The 18,933-nt window shown below is 43.4% G+C and overlaps 1 protein-coding gene across 5 annotated transcripts; it reads right to left on the minus strand.

The window, feature by feature from the left end:
* Positions 1 to 1,295: 1,295 nt before the first annotated feature.
* LOC106581258 (vascular endothelial zinc finger 1) lies at positions 1,296 to 18,187 on the minus strand. Of its 5 annotated transcripts, XM_014163203.3 has the most exons (8): positions 18,067 to 18,187; positions 15,504 to 15,563; positions 10,063 to 10,874; positions 7,823 to 7,892; positions 7,430 to 7,595; positions 5,411 to 5,455; positions 4,913 to 4,981; positions 1,296 to 4,714 (listed from the first exon to the last, which is right to left on the minus strand). In XM_014163203.3, the coding sequence occupies exons 1-8, from the start codon at positions 18,097 to 18,099 to the stop codon at positions 4,392 to 4,394; spliced, it is 1,578 nt and encodes a 525-aa protein (XP_014018678.1). In that variant the 5' UTR covers positions 18,100 to 18,187; the 3' UTR covers positions 1,296 to 4,391. The 5 variants fall into 5 exon arrangements, with proteins under 5 accessions (XP_014018678.1, XP_014018681.1, XP_014018680.1 ...); XM_014163206.3 differs by lacking the exon at positions 4,913 to 4,981; XM_014163205.3 differs by lacking the exon at positions 15,504 to 15,563 and having other exon boundaries at positions 18,067 to 18,182.
* Between the last annotated feature and the right edge of the window lie 746 nt (positions 18,188 to 18,933).

Genomic DNA, 18,933 nt, shown 5'->3' on the forward strand with positions numbered 1-18,933 from the left:
ATCACTGGCCACTTTAATAATGGAACACTAGTCACTTTAATAACATTTACATATTTTGCATTACTCATCTCATATGTATATCATGTATTCTATCCTATTCTGCTGTATCTTAGTCTATGCCGCTTTGACATTGCTCATCCAAATATTTATATATTCTTAATTCCATTCCTTTAATTTAGATTGTGTGTATTGTTAGATATTACTGCACTGTTAAAGCTAGAAACACAAGTATTTCGTTACACCCGCAATAACATCTGCTAAAAACGTGTTTGATTTGAGATGGAGATAAAACAGTCCAGTTTGAGTGTTTATTGCAGCTCGTTCCAGTCGCTAGCTGCAGCGAACTGAAAAGACGAGAGACCCAGGGATGTGTGTGCTTTCGGGACCTTTAACAGAATGTGACAGGCAGAACAGGTGTTGTATGTGGAGGATGAGGGTTGCAGTAGGTATCTCAGATAGGGGGGAGTGAGGCCTAAGAGGTCTTTATAAATACGCATCAACCAGTGGGTCTTGCGACAGGTATATAGAGATGGCCAGTTTACAGAGGAGTATAGAGTGCAGTGATGTAAGCAAATCTGATGGCCGAATGGTAAAGAACATTAGCTGCTCGAGATCACCCTTACCTGCTGATCTATAAATTACGTCTCCGTAATCTAGCATGGGTAGGATGGCCATCTGAATCAGTTTGTGTGGCAGCTGGGGTGAAAGAGGAGCGATTACAATAGAGGAAACCAAGTATAGACTTAACCTGCAGTTTGGAGAGATGGACAGTATGTGTGTGAAGTCCTCACTCTTCCTCTTCAGTCATGTTTATCCTTGCTTTCTAAATTACTTGGATCCGACTCAAACCTCATCCCCAGGCTTCTGTGCACTGAACCAGATTACACCGACACTCATCGTAAGAACCAAAGTCAGGACTGTAAAAAAGGCGCCAACAGGCGTGTGAAGATGTGAGATAATAGAATATTGTGAACAGTTCACAAACAAAACAGGCTGACACCCCATTCAAGTTTCCAAGTTTAATTGATAAAAATAAAATGTGTAAAGAGAAAAAACAATTTTGTTTTCATGCACAGAGCATGGTTTGGCACAATACACCTAAAGTCAGAGGCATTTATCAGTACACCATACTCCAATAGCATGCCAACTGTGAGCCAGGCAGTGTAGACACCTGAGGGGGAGGGGGAAGAGAAAAATAGAGTTAGAGAGAAAGCGAGAGACCTTTTAGGAAGTGTTGGGGGAGCCAAATGTTAACTCTGTCCTCCCTGCAGAGACTCAGTATGGACAGTCCACAATCATGTTTTATAGTTATTTTATTTAGACAACCCAAATAAAGGCACATAAAAACATTGCGCATATGTTTACAATTATTCTTGCGACATTTAAAAATGTAGGAATGTTTTACCTTCCTGCTAATCAGAAAGCCTAGTCTTCATATATACAAAATTACCATTGTTAATGTTCTAATACAAAAAGATTTATAAAAGGTTCTAGTTTTTTCCCCTTGCATGTGTCTATCATAACTAACATGACCTCTGAACTAAATGGTTTTGTACAAAGATATACATTCAGCAGCCTCCACAGGGCTCCTAGATCTCCCAATTCAGAGAAACATGAGATCAGACCAACTTCAAAAGTTAAGACAAACGAATCATTGCATTTAAAAAAGAAAAGTAGTGTCATTGCAAACAAATTAAAAGCATTTGGTTAAAAATAAACTGATGCATAAGAGTAATGGCCCTATAAAAAAAAAACAGACCATGTTCTCAAATATGTTAACAGAATGTTACTTACAAAACACTTTATTCAGTGTTCATCATACTTAAAAAAACATATCACAACATTTCAATTTGGTTGAGGGGGCTGTCTAACTCTTATCCATCTGAACAGTTAAGGCTTCCTTCACAAAACAAGTCCATCACCATAGACATGACATCTGCGAAAGCGCAGGCAGCGCCATTGAGGCCATCTCCATTTTGAAATAGTCCATTTTCTATTACTTCCATGAGTTGGCAAACAAACAAAAAGGGTGCATACTGTCACCAAGAGTGTTGTTTGAACAGGTATAAATCCAAGGTTGGCGATTTACTGCCATCTGCAGTTAAGGAATGTTTCCTCACTAGTTTAATTCATTGGCTGATCCCTCCTGATGACCTGGATGGAATTATGTGATCCTTTCTTAACCCATAGGAAGTCCCACGCAGTTGACTACTTCAAAAAGTCCTCATTGGTGCTGCCCATGCTAAAATGGGCACTAGTGTTGTCTAAGTCTATGTCCAACACGCATCATATCTAGAAGAGGAAGCAGAAGTGTGGAATAGTGTTGTTGCAAAGCAGGTCAGGCACACTAGTTACGGCCACTGCGGAAGGACAACACACACATACTTAAACTATTTTTTTGTAGTGTTTTCTTTCAGTAAAAAAAAGAAAAAAATGTTACTAGCCTTCTAATGACAGTTTTTTAAAAACTAAATCCAAACTTGGACGAGCTCAGACGTCCACATGCAACATCGATGGAAAGGGAATCCAAATGGCAACAAGACCACGCCACCATTCTATTCCAGATTCAAGCAATTCCCTTGGGGCACTGTGTTGGCATGCATACAATACTATCAAAGGCCTCAAACACCTTGCCGCTCCCAAGACCGACACAAGGAAGGCGAGGCCACAAGTCTCTGAAGAGTGTCCACCAGTAACATTTGAATGCACTGCCTGTTCCTACCAAACCCATACAGCCTGATTTTTGGGCAATGTGTCATGTCAGCTACACAAGCTCTTTAAGAGTACCTGCCAATTGAGTGAGGCCTGTGTACTAAACGTAGGCCTAGGCAGAGCCAGTAGGCACTGGGAGGAAGCAGCCCTGTGACCCTTGACCTATAACCTTTGATCCTTCTAGAACACATGTAGTGGATACAGCCTCTAGTCTCTGCTTCCACTCTCTTTCAGGGCACCTCAGGCTCCAGATGGCAGTTTTGGTTCTACAGTAATATAACAAAAAGGACCCCAGGAGACAGAAAAACCTTAAGCTAACCTTGGAAGTAAACTATGCAAAAGTAGTCCAATGGACGGCCGTATCGACAATGACAAAGTAATTGCAGCTCTGACCTGTGTTGAAGGATATCTACTATTTTTTTTTCTGACAGGCAAAGACAAAATAATTGTGTGTTTTAATATTTACAAAAGAAAGGGTTAAAGGTCAAGGAAGATTGCATGTTAAACTTGATTTGATCCTATTACTCATCAAAAGATTGGGCTACTCTCAGTAAGGTTCCTGAGTAGAAGTTCATACTTATAGGATCCTAAACTAGCAATCAAAAAAAGAGGGGGATAAAATGGCCCTATCAAAACCTCTCCCAACATGACTATATTCACAAAAATATTAAAAGGTGAACTTTGGGACCACTTTTTCAGCATAGTGTCTACTGTGCCACTAGGTGGCTATGGTAGCCTCTACATTAACAGGGCTCTCAGCCAACACTAAACATTTTGATCGTTGATAATACTGCTGTTTTCAGGACATTAGCCCGGGGATATGCTTTCAGTGCCAGACATTTCCTCCTTGTGTTCCTGTAACATTACCACTAATGTCCTCCGGCTACTTTGTGAATTCATATAAAACACAACTAAAAAAATGATGTATGGGTTTACAGTATCCAGCAGTGAGAAGTGAATGTTTTCCAGAGATGTACAGGACCTGGGAGAGCTCACATTATGAAGTCAAAGGCATTGGCCTAAGGTACAACTGTGGTGCCTTAAAAATTATCCAGAAAAATCACCCTCCTGCAAAATGGTAGCCTTTGTCCCTTTTGTTGTACTTTACTCCTTACAATTATTACAACTATTAAATACTGATTAGCAGGCTATAATAATAACAAAGGAAAACAAATATAAAAACCATGTGCTCTGTAAGAGAGCATTTAAAAAACATTAATACCAGCAATACATTTCTGTTACAGTTTCATTCCAATGCCAAATGTGCAGGTATGTTCTGACGCAAGAGGCGAGGCATAACTCGTTTGTTTACGTCAGGCATCCACTTGGTGCATCATTCAAAAGCTCCATTTCTCCTTTTGAGACTTCACATGCCTTCCAGGACTGTCCTCCTACCGGCGGTTAAAGGAAATAAAATGCACCAGCATCTACAGGGGCTGGCCAGTCCACCTCTGATCATGCTGCATTCACTGCTGCAGCAACTGCAGCCAGACAGACGGGTACAGCGTCCAGCTAGCCCCCCATACTACACCTCTGCTCTACTACATCATCTATAGTACTCCTGGTAAGGAGGAAGGTCTGCTAAAGTAAGGGAGGAAGAGGTGGTGGTTTGGGGGTAGAAGCAGAGAGGTGGGAGGGGTTGATAAAGAGATGCTAACCAGGGGCCAGGGAAGGGGTTACTACCAGGGAGGGGAGGAAGGCAGGACCTGGGAGAGAAAAGGCATGCTATCCATGGGCCGCATGGCGATGTTAAGAGGCCCGGTTATATTCATGGGCATCCCAGAGGTGATGGCCACAGGGTGGGCTATATTCATGGGCCCGGTGATGGTCACTGGGTGCTGCAGGTTGATTGGAGAGGTGATGTTGACCGTGCTGGTGGTGATGTTCATCTGGGCAGCGATGGTTACCGGGTTGCTGGCGTTGCCGCGGTTCATCGCCGAGGTGATGGCGGCAGAGTTGGTGACAGGTGTCGCCGAGCCAGAGTTGTGCACGTTGTTGGAGTCTGAGGAAAGACAAGAGGGCGGGAAGGAGCGAAATAAAGACAGAATGAGCTGGATGATCGTTCCTTACAAACCATTTAGGATAACCCCAAACTCCACAGGGTTAGAGGGGCCGAGGTTTGAGTCACTGCAGCAGTCAACACACACATTAAAATGATTAGACATGATAAAACAAAATGGTAGGATTCTTATGAACCTACCTTGAAAACGAGAGATGTCCATAAGGACTTGGAACGAGTTATTTAAGATCTCTCCTACCGTCAACTCACCTGAGGGGGCAATTCAAAAAGCAGGATCAATGTGCTAGCCAGCTAACTTTCAGCGAATATTCATAAACACTTTATTTCATACTATAGTCAACTTGAAATGGTATGGTATAATTAACTCAATACCTTCAACAATCCATATTCCACTTAAACCTTCTGAGTTGTAATTTAAGGTTTATCAAAGTTATTTGGCTAGCTAACTTATTGATCCAGCTTAATGAAATAAAACCCTGATACCTGAATAACCATAACACACAAAAACACACAAGCAACTGCAACGACTTGGTTGGAAAACCACTACAGCTACACGCTAGGCTAGAAGACAGATCTGTAGTGGAAAATGGGCCACTTCAATGCATAAGTAAGAATAGACAGCTTCAAATTTGGAGGGGTTGGGATCGGGATGGGTTTCAGCTTTAGTTACTAGATTACCTTTTCGTATCCCTGAGTGGTGGTTCCACTGCCAGTCACTTAGCCCTATTCAGAGATACAGACAGATAGGGGTTACATTTATTGACAGGACTGATTGGGACAGGGCATCATTTGGGCCTGCGTCCCAGCAGGGCATAGGGGTGTACAGGTCATTCATTGGGTTAGATACACGAACGGCCAATCAAATGGCCTTCTACCAAGTACTAAAATCTTTATAGCGTGTCGTAGCTGGTGGGAACAAAAATGTGATTTGTTGTATCATATGCATACCCATTGTATAAAATGACAAGGGTTTACTGAACAATAGCCCTTGCTATTTTAGAGTGATCAGTCCTATGAAAAATGCGTCAGATCGATCTTATTCTTCCAAACTGGACTTAACACCCATAAGTGAGTGGAAGTTTGACAAACCAATGACAGAGCAGACATCATGAACCTCAATTTCAAGAGCTGACAGAAACAAGATACCCACTGAGTTAGAAAACCGCACACACAGACCCATCAACACTTAATGAGAGGATATTAAATTATGTTTGGTCGGGTCGCATATCGCATTTGAATGACTCGAATTGCTGCACTAGTTTGCTATGTGCGTCAAATGAATTGAACGAGCAAAGCCCTTTAAATTTAGACCATCTAACAGATTCCTTGCTACAGGCTATCCATTTCTGTCAGCAGAGATCCTTGTCAACACCACCACACATGTGCAAACAACAAACAAACCAGACTGGCCTGAAGGTGGGCCCAGCACACTGATATTATCATGACATCAATCCATGAATGAGTGGTAACCAGACTGGCCTGAAGGTGGGCCCAGCACACTGATATTATCATGACATCAATCCATGAATGAGTGGTAACCAGACTGGCCTGAAGGTGGGCCCAGCACACTGATATTATCATGACATCAATCCATGAATGAGTGGTAACCAGACTGGCCTGAAGGTGGGCCCAGCACACTGATATTATCATGACATCAATCCATGAATGAGTGGTAACCAGACTGGCCTGAAGGTGGGCCCAGCACACTGATATTATCATGACATCAATCCATGAATGAGTGGTAACCAGACTGGCCTGAAGGTGGGCCCAGCACACTGATATTATCATGACATCAATCCATGAATGAGTGGTAACCAGACTGGCCTGAAGGTGGGCCCAGCACACTGATATTATCATGACATCAATCCATGAATGAGTGGTAACCAGACTGGCCTGAAGGTGGGCCCAGCACACTGATATTATCATGACATCAATCCATGAATGAGTGGTAACCAGACTGGCCTGAAGGTGGGCCCAGCACACTGATATTATCATGACATCAATCCATGAATGAGTGGTAACCAGACTGGCCTGAAGGTGGGCCCAGCACACTGATATTATCATGACATCAATCCATGAATGAGTGGTAACCACACAGTCAGTTGTGGACTGTTGTGAAGTACATTTGAATCTGTAAGTCAATTTGTTGTGGTGCTGCACTGAAGGAGATGAATGTCCATGAAAACGGCCAAGATAAAGTAGGCATATTCCTAAACATTCTTTATCCTGACCCAAATATATATTGGAATCAAATACAGCCGGACATGAGTCACTTTCCACTCTTATGATTTTGTGACTGGAGAAAACAATCTGAAATCTGACGACAACCTCAGAAACCTGGGGTGTACTCATTACGGAAACCGTTTAAGAACCAAACAGATAAAAACAAGAGTTTCTATTAGACAAATTCTGGTAGGTCCATCCACGTTTCATTCCGCTTGCTTCCATTTAAGAAATATTTAGCTACAGAATCGGAATGATTACACCCCGCATGACAAACCTGACAAAGTGCTTTGTGCTTTCCTATTGTGTATAGCACTGAACAACAAGGCCTGGGGTGCTTTCAGCATAAAGATGAGGACGGAATAAGTACCCAAATTATTTTTAAGAATACAAATACGATTTAATACCTAGGTCTGGAGGACCCCAGGCTAGGTGTGGCTTAGGGGAGGGAGTGGTGGAGGCTGCCTGGCATACCTTTATTACAGGGGTTGTTGAAGCTGGCCTGGCCGTGGGTCTTGAGGTGGCTGGTAATGTAGGCGGCGCTCAGCATCTTGCCGCAGATGTTGCAGGTCACCTTTCCCTCGTGTCGGATCATGTGGGAGCGCAGGCGGTCTTTGGTGGCAAAAGCAGAGGTGCAGGCCTGCGGAGGTATACAGGGACATTGAGGGGATATTAGAAGAGATACAATCTCAATCTGTCTGTCTGTGTGTACACAGTCTGTATCCTGAAGACTCAGGGGAGATTCAATATTTTATACTAATTTACAATTGGGAGATAGCATTCTAATCATATCCTTAATCCAACAAACCAGGCGTGAACATAAACAGGGGAGGGTGGCGTCCCGGAGGAGGATGCCTGGCTCCTTACCGTTACTTGGCATTTGAAGGGTCTCTCTGATGAATGAACATGCTTCACATGACAGCTCAGATGGTCAGGCCTGCAGGGGGAGAGAGGACACAGAAGAGCACAGGCTCTTTAAAACCTGGTATAGTAGCTACAATACCGGTAACAGTTTTATCATTCACTCCATACATTGACAGTAGCTGCACACACTACTACACCTTTGACACGTGATTAAATTAACAGATGGGCCAACAAAAGGTGGCAGGCAAATGACAAATTGTCTCTAAACCCACTGTCATTTCTTAATAATTAAATTATGCAAATTGTATCGAAGGCTATTTCTGCAGATGTTTTATCTAATGAATGTTAGTCTCATGGAGGCCCATATTTGACCCATGGGACACAAGCATTCCTTCTCCCAGAGTAATAATCTATGTCTTTGCAACAAAGTTATTCAGTTGAGCCACACCAAAAAAAATTACCAGAGATGGAATTTAGACACTTCAAAATCTAGCTAGAACTCTATCCAACAACATGACAGAAAATCATACCTGTTCTACAATATACCCCTGAAGAAGACAATGTTATGGCAACCACAACTGTGTCTCTCAGTTCTCCTCCTCTGCCCCCACTAAGCCGCACTAGTGAAATGTTGCTACTGAACAAACACAGCCAGAGAATTCCCCTCCAACAAAAGAGGAGAGTGTGGCTTGAAAAAGTCTCGAAGGAGGCGGTTTCTCACTAGCAGGCTTTTTGTGATGGCTAGCAGGAGTCCAATCCCATCTCCTCAGGAGTGCAGTGGAGCTGAAAAGCTCATATCTCCCCTCCAACACAACACTCCTTCGTTTAAGAGGGGGAATAGCCTTTTTCAGGACTGCCAAACGTGAAAATGAACATGCACCTCTCGCCGCACAAGAGTAAGATGTTACTTCGCACCAAGTCATTAGATATGATACAATATCCTTCACTTCACTAGTTGCTAATAATTTAGCTCAGAAACACACCACCATGTTGACGGACAACTTAATGGATGTCTGAAGGGGTTGGGGTGAAGAGACATGTGCTCTCCAATATTGGAAATAGCAAAAGGGAGAGGCGCTAAATTGATGACTAGAAATCAGACCAGTCAATGAGTCAGAACACTACCATTGGCCTTGGGAGCTGCAGGAGTGACACTGGAGACCCAGGACCATCTCTTCTGGTGCTGTCTGGCCCCTGCAGCAGTCTCCCTGTCCCGTGCTGACATCCCTGAGAGGGGGGACACGAGGGACTGCTGTGACGCACGCAAAGCTCCAGATACTGTTTATATACATGGTGGGGCACTGCTTGCATGTCATGAGCCAGTACTAGGGTCTGAACGGAAGCTGCGTGGGGCATCAGTAATAATGGCCAAGCTTCATAAAGCTACACACAAACAAGAAGTGGTCCAGAACAACAATTAAAGGACAATGTCTCAGAGATAGCATATAAATAGGCCTTCCGGTATATGATTTTAGGCATTGAAATTATTCTACACTTATTGTTCTTTGCTTGGGGAATTTCATTCAAAGTGGAAATTGTTCATAATGCACATAGTCTGAAGGTGTATTAAAGCATCATAGTGGAAACATCAGTATGCAAAGCACTGGTCCTAACAGCCTATCAATTGAGACTGATTAACCAGTCCAATTCAACTCAATTACATTCCAACAAGTGGGGATTTCCAACATTCCAATTCATCACACCTTTAAATTATTTGGCTACTGACCACTGAATATCAATTTCAAGTGTAATGTTTTCCCCAACCAAGCCCACCATGGACTTTCATGCCATCATCCATATCATATTCATGTAGGGCTGCATTTGACATAGTTAGTCTTCAGCAGGTGCAGAGCCACTAAACAATCTGCCCTCTTGTAGCCCGTTATGCCTTTATTACATTTTATTACATCGTCGTATCCTGTACATAAATGTATCAGATTCTGAATAAAGACGACTTTTGGGAAGTTGTAATATTGCCCTCTTGCTTTTCAACCCCACAATAAGGAAATATATTAGAGGCCCATTGAAATGGAAGCAGTGGAAAGGGGATCACCTTCACAGGGCGGTGGTAATGGTAAGAAATGTGTGAAATTCCAACTAACCTCACACATAATAAATTCACTCTCAGAATGCATTGACAATTACAACATCATGTGCTATGGACAATAACATTATGGACTACTCAGCATTTTGTAAGTGGACAAGAAAAGGGAAAGTTGAATAAGTTGAACTGTGCCACGCACCTGGAGAAGCCCTTCCCACAGACAGAGCAGATGTAAGGTTTGTGAACACCCCCGTCGTGTGAGCGCACATGGTAGGTCATGCGGTCCTTCCTCTTGAAGCGCTGTTGGCAGATGGGGCACTCGAAGGGCTTCTCATCTGAGTGGGACAGCTTGTGACGGTTCAGGTGGTAGACGTCTCGGAAGGCCTTGCCACACATCTCACAGCCGTGGTTTTTCTTCACTGGCTTGGCAGGCTTTTTGGGCTGGCTCTGCTGCTGCTGATGCTGCTGCTGCTGATGCTGCTGATGATGTTGATGCTGCTGGGGCACCATGGTGGGAGACATGATGCTGGAGCCCGTGGAGGCCGAGGTGGTTGCCGTGGTGAGGATGCCAGCGATGGTGGATATGTAAGAGGGCTGGCCGCCGCTGTTCTCGCGCTGCGGCACTGTGGAGATCATGGGCACCATTGTGGGCGCCGTCTGTGTCTTCTTGGGACGGGACACCATCTTGACGCCCGTGTGGCAGGACTCGTGCCGTCTGAGATGGTAACTGTCCCGGAAGGCTTTGTTGCAGTAGCCGCAGATGAAAGGTGTTTTGGACTTGGGCTCTTTCTTCACCACTGCAACGGGACTGCCGCCACCTCCGCCGCCTCCCCCCGTCCCGCTGGCTACATTGTCCTTGAGGAGCTCAGCGACACTGACCGGGGGCTTCTGGTCCAGGAGGATGGGCATCACAGGCTTCTGGTCCACAGGTTCTGGTCCTCCTGACTGGAGGAGAGGCAGCAAGCTGTTCTGGGCCACCTGGTGCTGGTGATGCAGGGCTTCATTGGCCTGCTGGAAGGACAACACAAAGACAGCCATGCAGAAGCACATCAGTACACAGTCTAGACAGTCACACACCCTCAAAGCTACTACAGCGGGGTGGGGGTGGGGGAGAGAGAAGGAGAGACACCTGTTTCTAACTGCTCAAGAGCTGAAACGGACTGCCTTGTCAGCAGAACTACCACTGTTTCCAAGATGTGCTTACAATTGTAATCTAGTGATGGGGATGAAAGTAAAAACAGAAAGCAACACGATTTCCCATTTCTCCAAAAGGACTGAGCAGAGTATGACAACTTTATTCCTTTTTCTTCTTTGAAGAGTCCATTTGAATGTCAGTTTCCATTTCCAGATGCGGTTGCCAAATTCCATGAACTAAGCTATACTATCTAAATGCTTTTCTGGTGACATCTAAGGGTAGCCTTGTGGGTGACGTTGAGGCTCAAAAAGATGTCGCTCAAATTATACCACTATTGTAAGTCTTCCCCAGTGCCATTCAGTCAGCCCATTTACTACAACCCCAGCCCTGTCAGCATGAATGCAGCATTCTAAAAGGAAGCACAGAAAGTGGGTGGGGTAACATCCTGCCTGGTTGGCCCTGTCCGGGGGTATCGTTGGACGGGGCTACAGTGTCTCCAGACCCCTCCCGTCTCAGCCTCCTTTATTTTACCCCCATTTGTGGTATCCAATTGGTAGTTACAGTCTTGTCTCAACACTGCAACTCCCGTATGGACTCAGGAGAAGTGAAGGTCGAGAGCCGTGCGTCCTCCAAAACACAACCCAACCAAGCCGCACTACTTCTTGACACAATGCCCGCTTAACCAGCAGCATACCACCCTGCATCCCACTGCTGGCTTGCTTCTGAAGCTAAGCAGGGTTGGTCCTGGATGGGAGACCAGATGCTGCTGTTCTGCCTGCGGCTATGGAACCCGTACCTGTTCACCGGACGTGCTACCTTGTCCCGGACCTTTTGTCCAATGCTCGGCTATGAAAAGCAAACTGACATTAACTCCTGAGGTGCTGACTTTTTTGCACCCTCTACAACCACTGATGATTATTATTAGACCTTGATGGTCATCTATGAACGTTTGAACATCTTGAAGAACAATCTGGCCCAAATGGCTATGTACTCTTATAACCTCCACCCGCCACAGCCATACAAGGACTGGCCACCCCTCATAGCCTGGTTCCTATCTAGGTTACTTCTTAGGTTCCTGCCTTTCTAGGGAGTCTTCACTAGTCACCGTGCTTCTACACCTGCATTGCTTGCTGTTTGGGGTTTTAGGCTGGGTTTCTGTATAGCACTTTGTGACATCAGCTGATGTAAGAAGGGCTTTATAAATACATTTGATTGATTAAATAGAGGAACAGCCATTAATTTCTCAGAAATAGAACGGGAGTCATTTCCAGCCCAGACATCTGAGCCCCTCAGAAAAAACAAGAGCGCAGCCTTGATGAATGTGGCAAGAGACAAGGGGACGAGGGTCAGGAGACAAAAGGTTAGGAGGGGAGAGAAGGGTTAAGAGGCAGCTGTTCCAGGTTCCATATAAACTATAAAGAACAAAAAGATAAAGCAACAATTTCACTGAGTTACAGTTCATATAAAGGGAATCAGTCAATTGAAATAAATTATGCCCTAATCTATGGATTTCACGACTGGGCAGGGGCGCTGCCATAGGTGGGCCTGAATGAGTTGTAATCGTCTCAGACGATCCCGCAGGTGAAGAAGCTGGATGTGGAGGTGCTGGGCTGTCATGGTAACATGTGGTCTGCGGTTGTGAGGTCGGTTGGACATACTGCCAAATTTTAATGGTAGAGAAATTAACATTCAATTATCTGGCAACAGCTCTGGTGTACAGTCAGCATTCCAATTGCACACTCCCTCAACTTGAGACATCTGTGGCATTAATGTGATAAAACTGCACATTTTAGTGTGGCCTTTTATTGTCCCCAGCACAAGGTGCACGTGTGTAATGATCATGCCGTTTAAATCAGCTTCTTGATATGCCACACCTGTCAGGAGGATGGATTATCTTGGCAAAGAAAAAACACTCACTAACAGATGAAAACCAATTGTGCACAAAATTTAAGAGAAATTCGTTTTTTGTGCATATGGAACATTTCTGGGATTTTTCATTTCAGCTCATGAAACATGGGACCAACACTCTACATGTTGCATTTATATTTTTGTTCAGTATCACAAAGAGACAGGAGAGGATTTCAACTGCGATTTGAGCAGAGGATGAAGTAGTCAGTTGTGTCGTGCCAGAACAATATACAGTACACCAACATACACCTGACCAACTGCATACATACAACGAATCAACATGTTCATTTCACTTTGTAGATTTAAGTCTCTTGACCTTTTCCACAAACTCTTGAGTTTCTTGAACTATGATGACTAAATCTGGCATTGTACACCCAAAGTATTCAAGTGCCGCAACTCGAGATCTGCTCAAATGAGTCCTTCAGAGATCAACACACAGAGCTCCCTGCCACTCAATCTAAATCTGTTGCATGTAAGGTGATCTCCTGTGGTGATTGAGCCGATTAGTTCTCTCTACTGGCAGAACATCTAGCATGGGACAACCTGTATGTTAGTCAACTATACCTAACCCCAACACAGGATCATCCACAATATGACTGGACGCCTGAGGACAGGTGCGCAAGGAAATATTAGCCCTTACCGGGTGGCGGCAGAACTACAACTGAATATGATGCAAGACGGAGGAGCAGGACTTGGCACCACAAGGAACCTTTGGATACTCATAAAACTACATTATATTGACAAAAATGGTGCCCTAGGTAAACAAATATTGTCCAGAATGGTTGCTTTGACCAATTGGACAAGTTCAGGTAGTTTCTCATCTACATCAACATTTCCTCCCATGTCCGCCTCCTGAACACGGTATCATCTGCAACGATGAGCAACTGGCCCTTCACTATTCAGTGTCGTTTTGAATGGCGGTAACAGAACCTACCAATGCTAATAGTTTGAAATGCAACTTCTGTCGTGTCTCAGGACAAGTTGTAATAAGCTGCTTACACATCTGCTATAAATATCCCTTTTGGAGCAATTTCACACCACTTTCAAGTGGCGCTGTGGGGGCAGGCTGGTTGAGGCGTCATACTCTCAAACTACTTACACCCCCCCGAATCACATTCATCACACTGGCTTACACAGGCTCATATAACCTACTATAACCAGTCATTAAAACCTAACATTTAAATATTTCCTTTAAACACACTAAATTAGGAAATGATTCCATAATGACCCACAAATAATCATACACTACCCAAAATGCTGCTGATTGTCTATTGTTTTGCAGTGGTTGAAAAAAAATGTGTAGCAGTGTAACAAAAACTGATAAGGTAGCAAAAAAATGACCCAACACTGGTAGCTAATAGAGCAGTGTACAGAGGACAGCTGCAGCTGCTGGCATTGTCCAATTGGTCACGGCAGCCCCCAAAGAATGGGTGGGGGGGGCAGGGGGTTTATGAATATTTTTGGTTGGTGTGTGAATAGAGTTTCACATTGTAACCAGCAACCTTACAACGGGCCGACCAAAGACACCCCGATTGAGACGATCTTGTTATTTTCCGTAATCACCATAGGGCAGGGTTAAAGAGCTGACCCCTGGGCTTTCAGGTTCAGCCAAGCATCCCAATACGGTCAGCCAGGCAGGCAGGGGATGGTTGTCTGGGCTGGGGGAGTCGGAAAAAAATCCCAAATTGTGTTCCTTTTTCTTTATGCTCTTTTGTGGAGCCGTAGAGGACACAAATCCGAGCAGTGATGCACTTACGGCCCTCAGGGGGGCCTTTGTAACACCAGTCCTGCCTGATTTGGGGATTCTGTTCAGCTGGCGGACGCTGCAGACTGCTTAGTGAGTTACCATAGGCAGCCGTGCTTTGGGGAATGGGAGAAAAACACGGTTCAGTCACAGGGTGTTATGTCCCCTTTTTGTCCTCTGTCCACACTTTAGTTGGATCCAGACTGGAATTCTTACCATTAGCATTTCTTCTAGCTATGTCTGTGTGAGAGAGACAGCAAAGTGTTCAGACCAAGACACACAGGGAGCTGCAGCCCGCTGTGCCTTCACGCTGCTCTGATGATTTTGATACAAATCCGCTCTGAAGGCTGAGGTCATTCCAAAATAAAGTGTTGAAACGGAGTGGGGCGTGGAAAATAACAAAAAAACGTCAACAAATAAAATCAGCCTGTTCTGTTGTTCAGTGTGTCAGGGATGTAGAGGCAGGGCTTTACAATGGAGGAGAATCTCATTCACCACAATGTTCATCTGTTTAGATATCAGACAACGAGGCCCCAAGGCAGCAGCTTGCCATTTGCTCAGACAAGTGCCCAAATTATTGTATGATCCCGGAAACAACAGTAATAGTTCAAATATATTGGTATTGCTTTTGTTCTCACAAAACTTGATAAACACACTCAATGTCTGGCACCAACCTGCATGAGGGAAGCAACAAGATCCGAGGGTTAACCCTGAAACCAGGACTAAGATCCTGACTACACACTATGCTCTATGTTTCAAGGGCTGGGTGGGGGTCATGTCATGTGCAGAAAACCTGTGAAAAGGAAGTTGGGGAATTTACAGGGACATTTTACTGTGGAGAACATTAACTTACTCTGATCCCTGTGTAGTAGTCCCTACGTGGATTCCCTGGAACCATGGGACCTACAGAAGACTAATACAAAAGAAAAGGAAAATACTGGGCGTGTTAATAAAATGTTAACATTAACAGTAAAACAAAACCCTATTATGTATTGTCTTAGAGGAATCATAAAAATGTAGGTTTGTCCTAAAATCGGGAGAAAAGAAATGACTCATTTTCATCTGATTCAGGATTACGAGAATACTATTGAGAGCTGCATAGCTTGACAACCCCCCCAACAAGCATAACCTCTGATGCCTACAGAACAATAACAAGTGACGCACAGCCTCATTAGACGCTTCATCAAATCGAGCGAATCCAAACAGAGCCTCCAAATAACAACTATTTCGTTTTCATTTTCCTCCACTGCTCCATCACACCAGCTTCAGGTATTCGTGCCTTGTTAGCACAAAATAAAACCATTATCATGGGTCCCTGGCTCACGGCAGTTAACTGGCAACAGCTGCACCTCTCAAGAGCTGAGGGAACGGAACTAAATAGGCCTACCACTATGGCTGCAATATGATTATGCGGAGTAGGTTAAAAAAAAAGTGGCAGCTTGGTTTGAAAACATACATTTTCAACACTGGTGTTCACATTTGACCTGGGATTGGGAGTAGAACACTACATAGTAGGCCATTTGAGAGGATGTGTGAAGCTTAAGGGTCAAGTGTCCAATTCATTTAATAATTTATCCGACAATGCATTTTGTTATGCATCTTAGGTTGTCACATAGGACAGTAAAAAAGGTACATACATGTCCACTATGAGAAATAGCCTGTTCCCCTTATGCTGATGACACGTTCAAGGAAAACAGAAAAGGGTTTTAAATGATGACTGATGTGCTGTCCCATATCCAGACAGAGGACGTTTCAAATATCTACACCACTGTACATACTCTAGATTATCAAATGCAATCCCTCAGGTGTGATGGAAAGACATTTATTTTTAAGCTCTAGCTGACACGTGACTGCTGGTGGATGAATTCTCAATGGTTACATAATGGCTACAATCTATGAATGTAGTGTACCTGGCAAGTTGACTGCTTTCGCATTTACTACCTTAAATCAGTCTTGTTTTTATTTATTTATATTTTTGACTGCTGCCCTATGTACCTAGTTCAGGGTTTCCCAAATTCCGTCCTCAGTACGTTTTGGTTTTTGCCCTAGCACTACACAGCTGATTCAAATAATCATCAAGCTTTGATCATTTGAATCAGCTGTGTAGAATTAGGGCAAAAACCAAGAGGAGGACAGAGTTTGGGAAACACTGGGCACATTAATGTTTACATACTGTTTTACCCACTTCATATGTATATAGTGTATTCTAGTCAAGGCTCATCCTATACAACTACTGCTGCTGTACAACTTTTCTATTCATATACTGTCCATACACAGACCATCATATATTATATTCCAGACTGACATTTCTCTTCCTGATATTTCTTAATTGCTTTATTTTTGTGTTTATTGTTAGGTATTACTGCACTGTTGGAGATAGAAACAAGCATTTCACTGCACCTGGGATAACATCTGCTAAATATGCGCAAGTGACCGATTTAGTTATCGGACGTTTTACATCTTGTTACAACCACACATCAGTAAATACTAAAACTCCTGAACAACCGTGATCAGGTACTTACTTATTAAAAGGGTAAAAAGAATACGTTTGGATTTAAATATTTCCAAATACAATGGCAATTGATGACTATCCCTAGATTTGCAATTTACATCGCACCAAAGGCAAAAAACCAAGGACGTGAATATCCTCTGCAAGCTGCCAAATAGAAAGCTCAGACATACGGCAGAGGGGTTTCAAATGATCAGTAGTGCAAGAATTAACTAGCAGCTTACTGCATAGTCTGAATTCTTCTCCGACCCGCGGTTACATATTTTGGGACGAGGAAAACGGGGGAAAGTTAAGAATCAGAAGTGAGGGGTCCCTCCTCTCCATCCTCGTGAACATCATGTAAAGTAATGCGATTTGCTAAAGGTAGAAATGTATTCAAATTGCATCAAAACTAGTAAACAAAAATCACTGATTGCGAAAATGTATTCGTTGGTTAGCATGGCTCGCCGCTGGAGTGAAGGTGGGGATTGTTCTCGTTCTTTACGAGGCTAGCTACAGCTAGCTAGCTTTCTAACTAACCAACCAACGCGCGGCCATGGTCACTTTGCCTGCTTTTTATATTTAGCTAATTGGGGGCCAATCCGATTTATGAACATGTACTGGCGAACTTGGACAAACATCTGTCGAAACACATTATACAAAAAAATGGGGGAGACCGACCAGATTTCCCTTTCGAGTGTCATCCATACTTCACAGCTGGAAGTCTGGTCTTGATGTCGCGAGCTAGCTCGCTAACGTTAGCTCGTTTAGCGGATTGGGCTAGCCAATATTAGCTAGCTAGCTACCGTTGTTTTCCTTGAATAGCTCTAGAAATCAACGTTTAAATTCACTAGGGCAACGATGCATGAGGTATGTAGTAACATTTAGATGTAGTTAATCCAATTTACCACTCAGACGTGACACTTACCTGGAATAAAAATGTACTCCAGCTCGGTTCCATTGCAACACTTAAAATCTGCAGGAAACCTAGAAGGAATCTATAACAAAGCAGCTAAACATGGCAGCTCCTACAACTTCCTGTAACGCTCCGGGCTGAACCATTTCCAGTTTACTTTTATGGGACGTTAGAGATTTTTCAGAAATCAAGATATTGTAAATTGCCTTGTATTAAAATAGTATTCATATAAAACATGTTTCTAATATATATGTATTGCAAAATTACTGAATGGCATATGACGTGGCGTGTCAAACAGTAAAATATGTACTATATGGAATGTGGCCCCCCATTTGTCGAGCTTAACTAGTCCATTAGAGCGCCTTCGAGAGATGACATAAAATTAAATCATTTTCAATATGCCATCGTCAAAGATGGTTACTGATTGTGCCCATATATATCATTACGTTATGCTTCAACACAAACACTAGGTAAAAAGCAATATGTTGTTTCTATACAGTTTAGCTACTATTTGTCAACCCCTTCAAATAAAATTGAAGATTGCTGGGATTGGAAAATATTTACATCCACACACAAACGCATAACACAATTAGGATACAACATATGCATAACATGCATTTATTTTACAGATTAAAAAAAAAATGTGCTCAGCACCTACCATTTGACCATTATCTGATAACCACCATGGCCTTGCTCTACGAACTGTAATACTGTGATTAATCTCTTACATAGATTTATTTAATAATCACTTACCACAGCAGTCACGTCTAATTAAATCACTGCAACTCAGTGCTAGAGGCGTCACTACAGACCCTGGTTCGATCCTGGGCTGTATCACAAACAGATGTGATTGGGCGTCCCGTAGGGCTGCACACAATT

The sequence above is a fragment of the Salmo salar genome, chromosome 20 (genome assembly GCF_965601325.2).
Source record: "Salmo salar chromosome 20, fSalSal1, whole genome shotgun sequence".
Taxonomy (NCBI): Eukaryota; Metazoa; Chordata; class Actinopteri; order Salmoniformes; family Salmonidae; genus Salmo; species Salmo salar.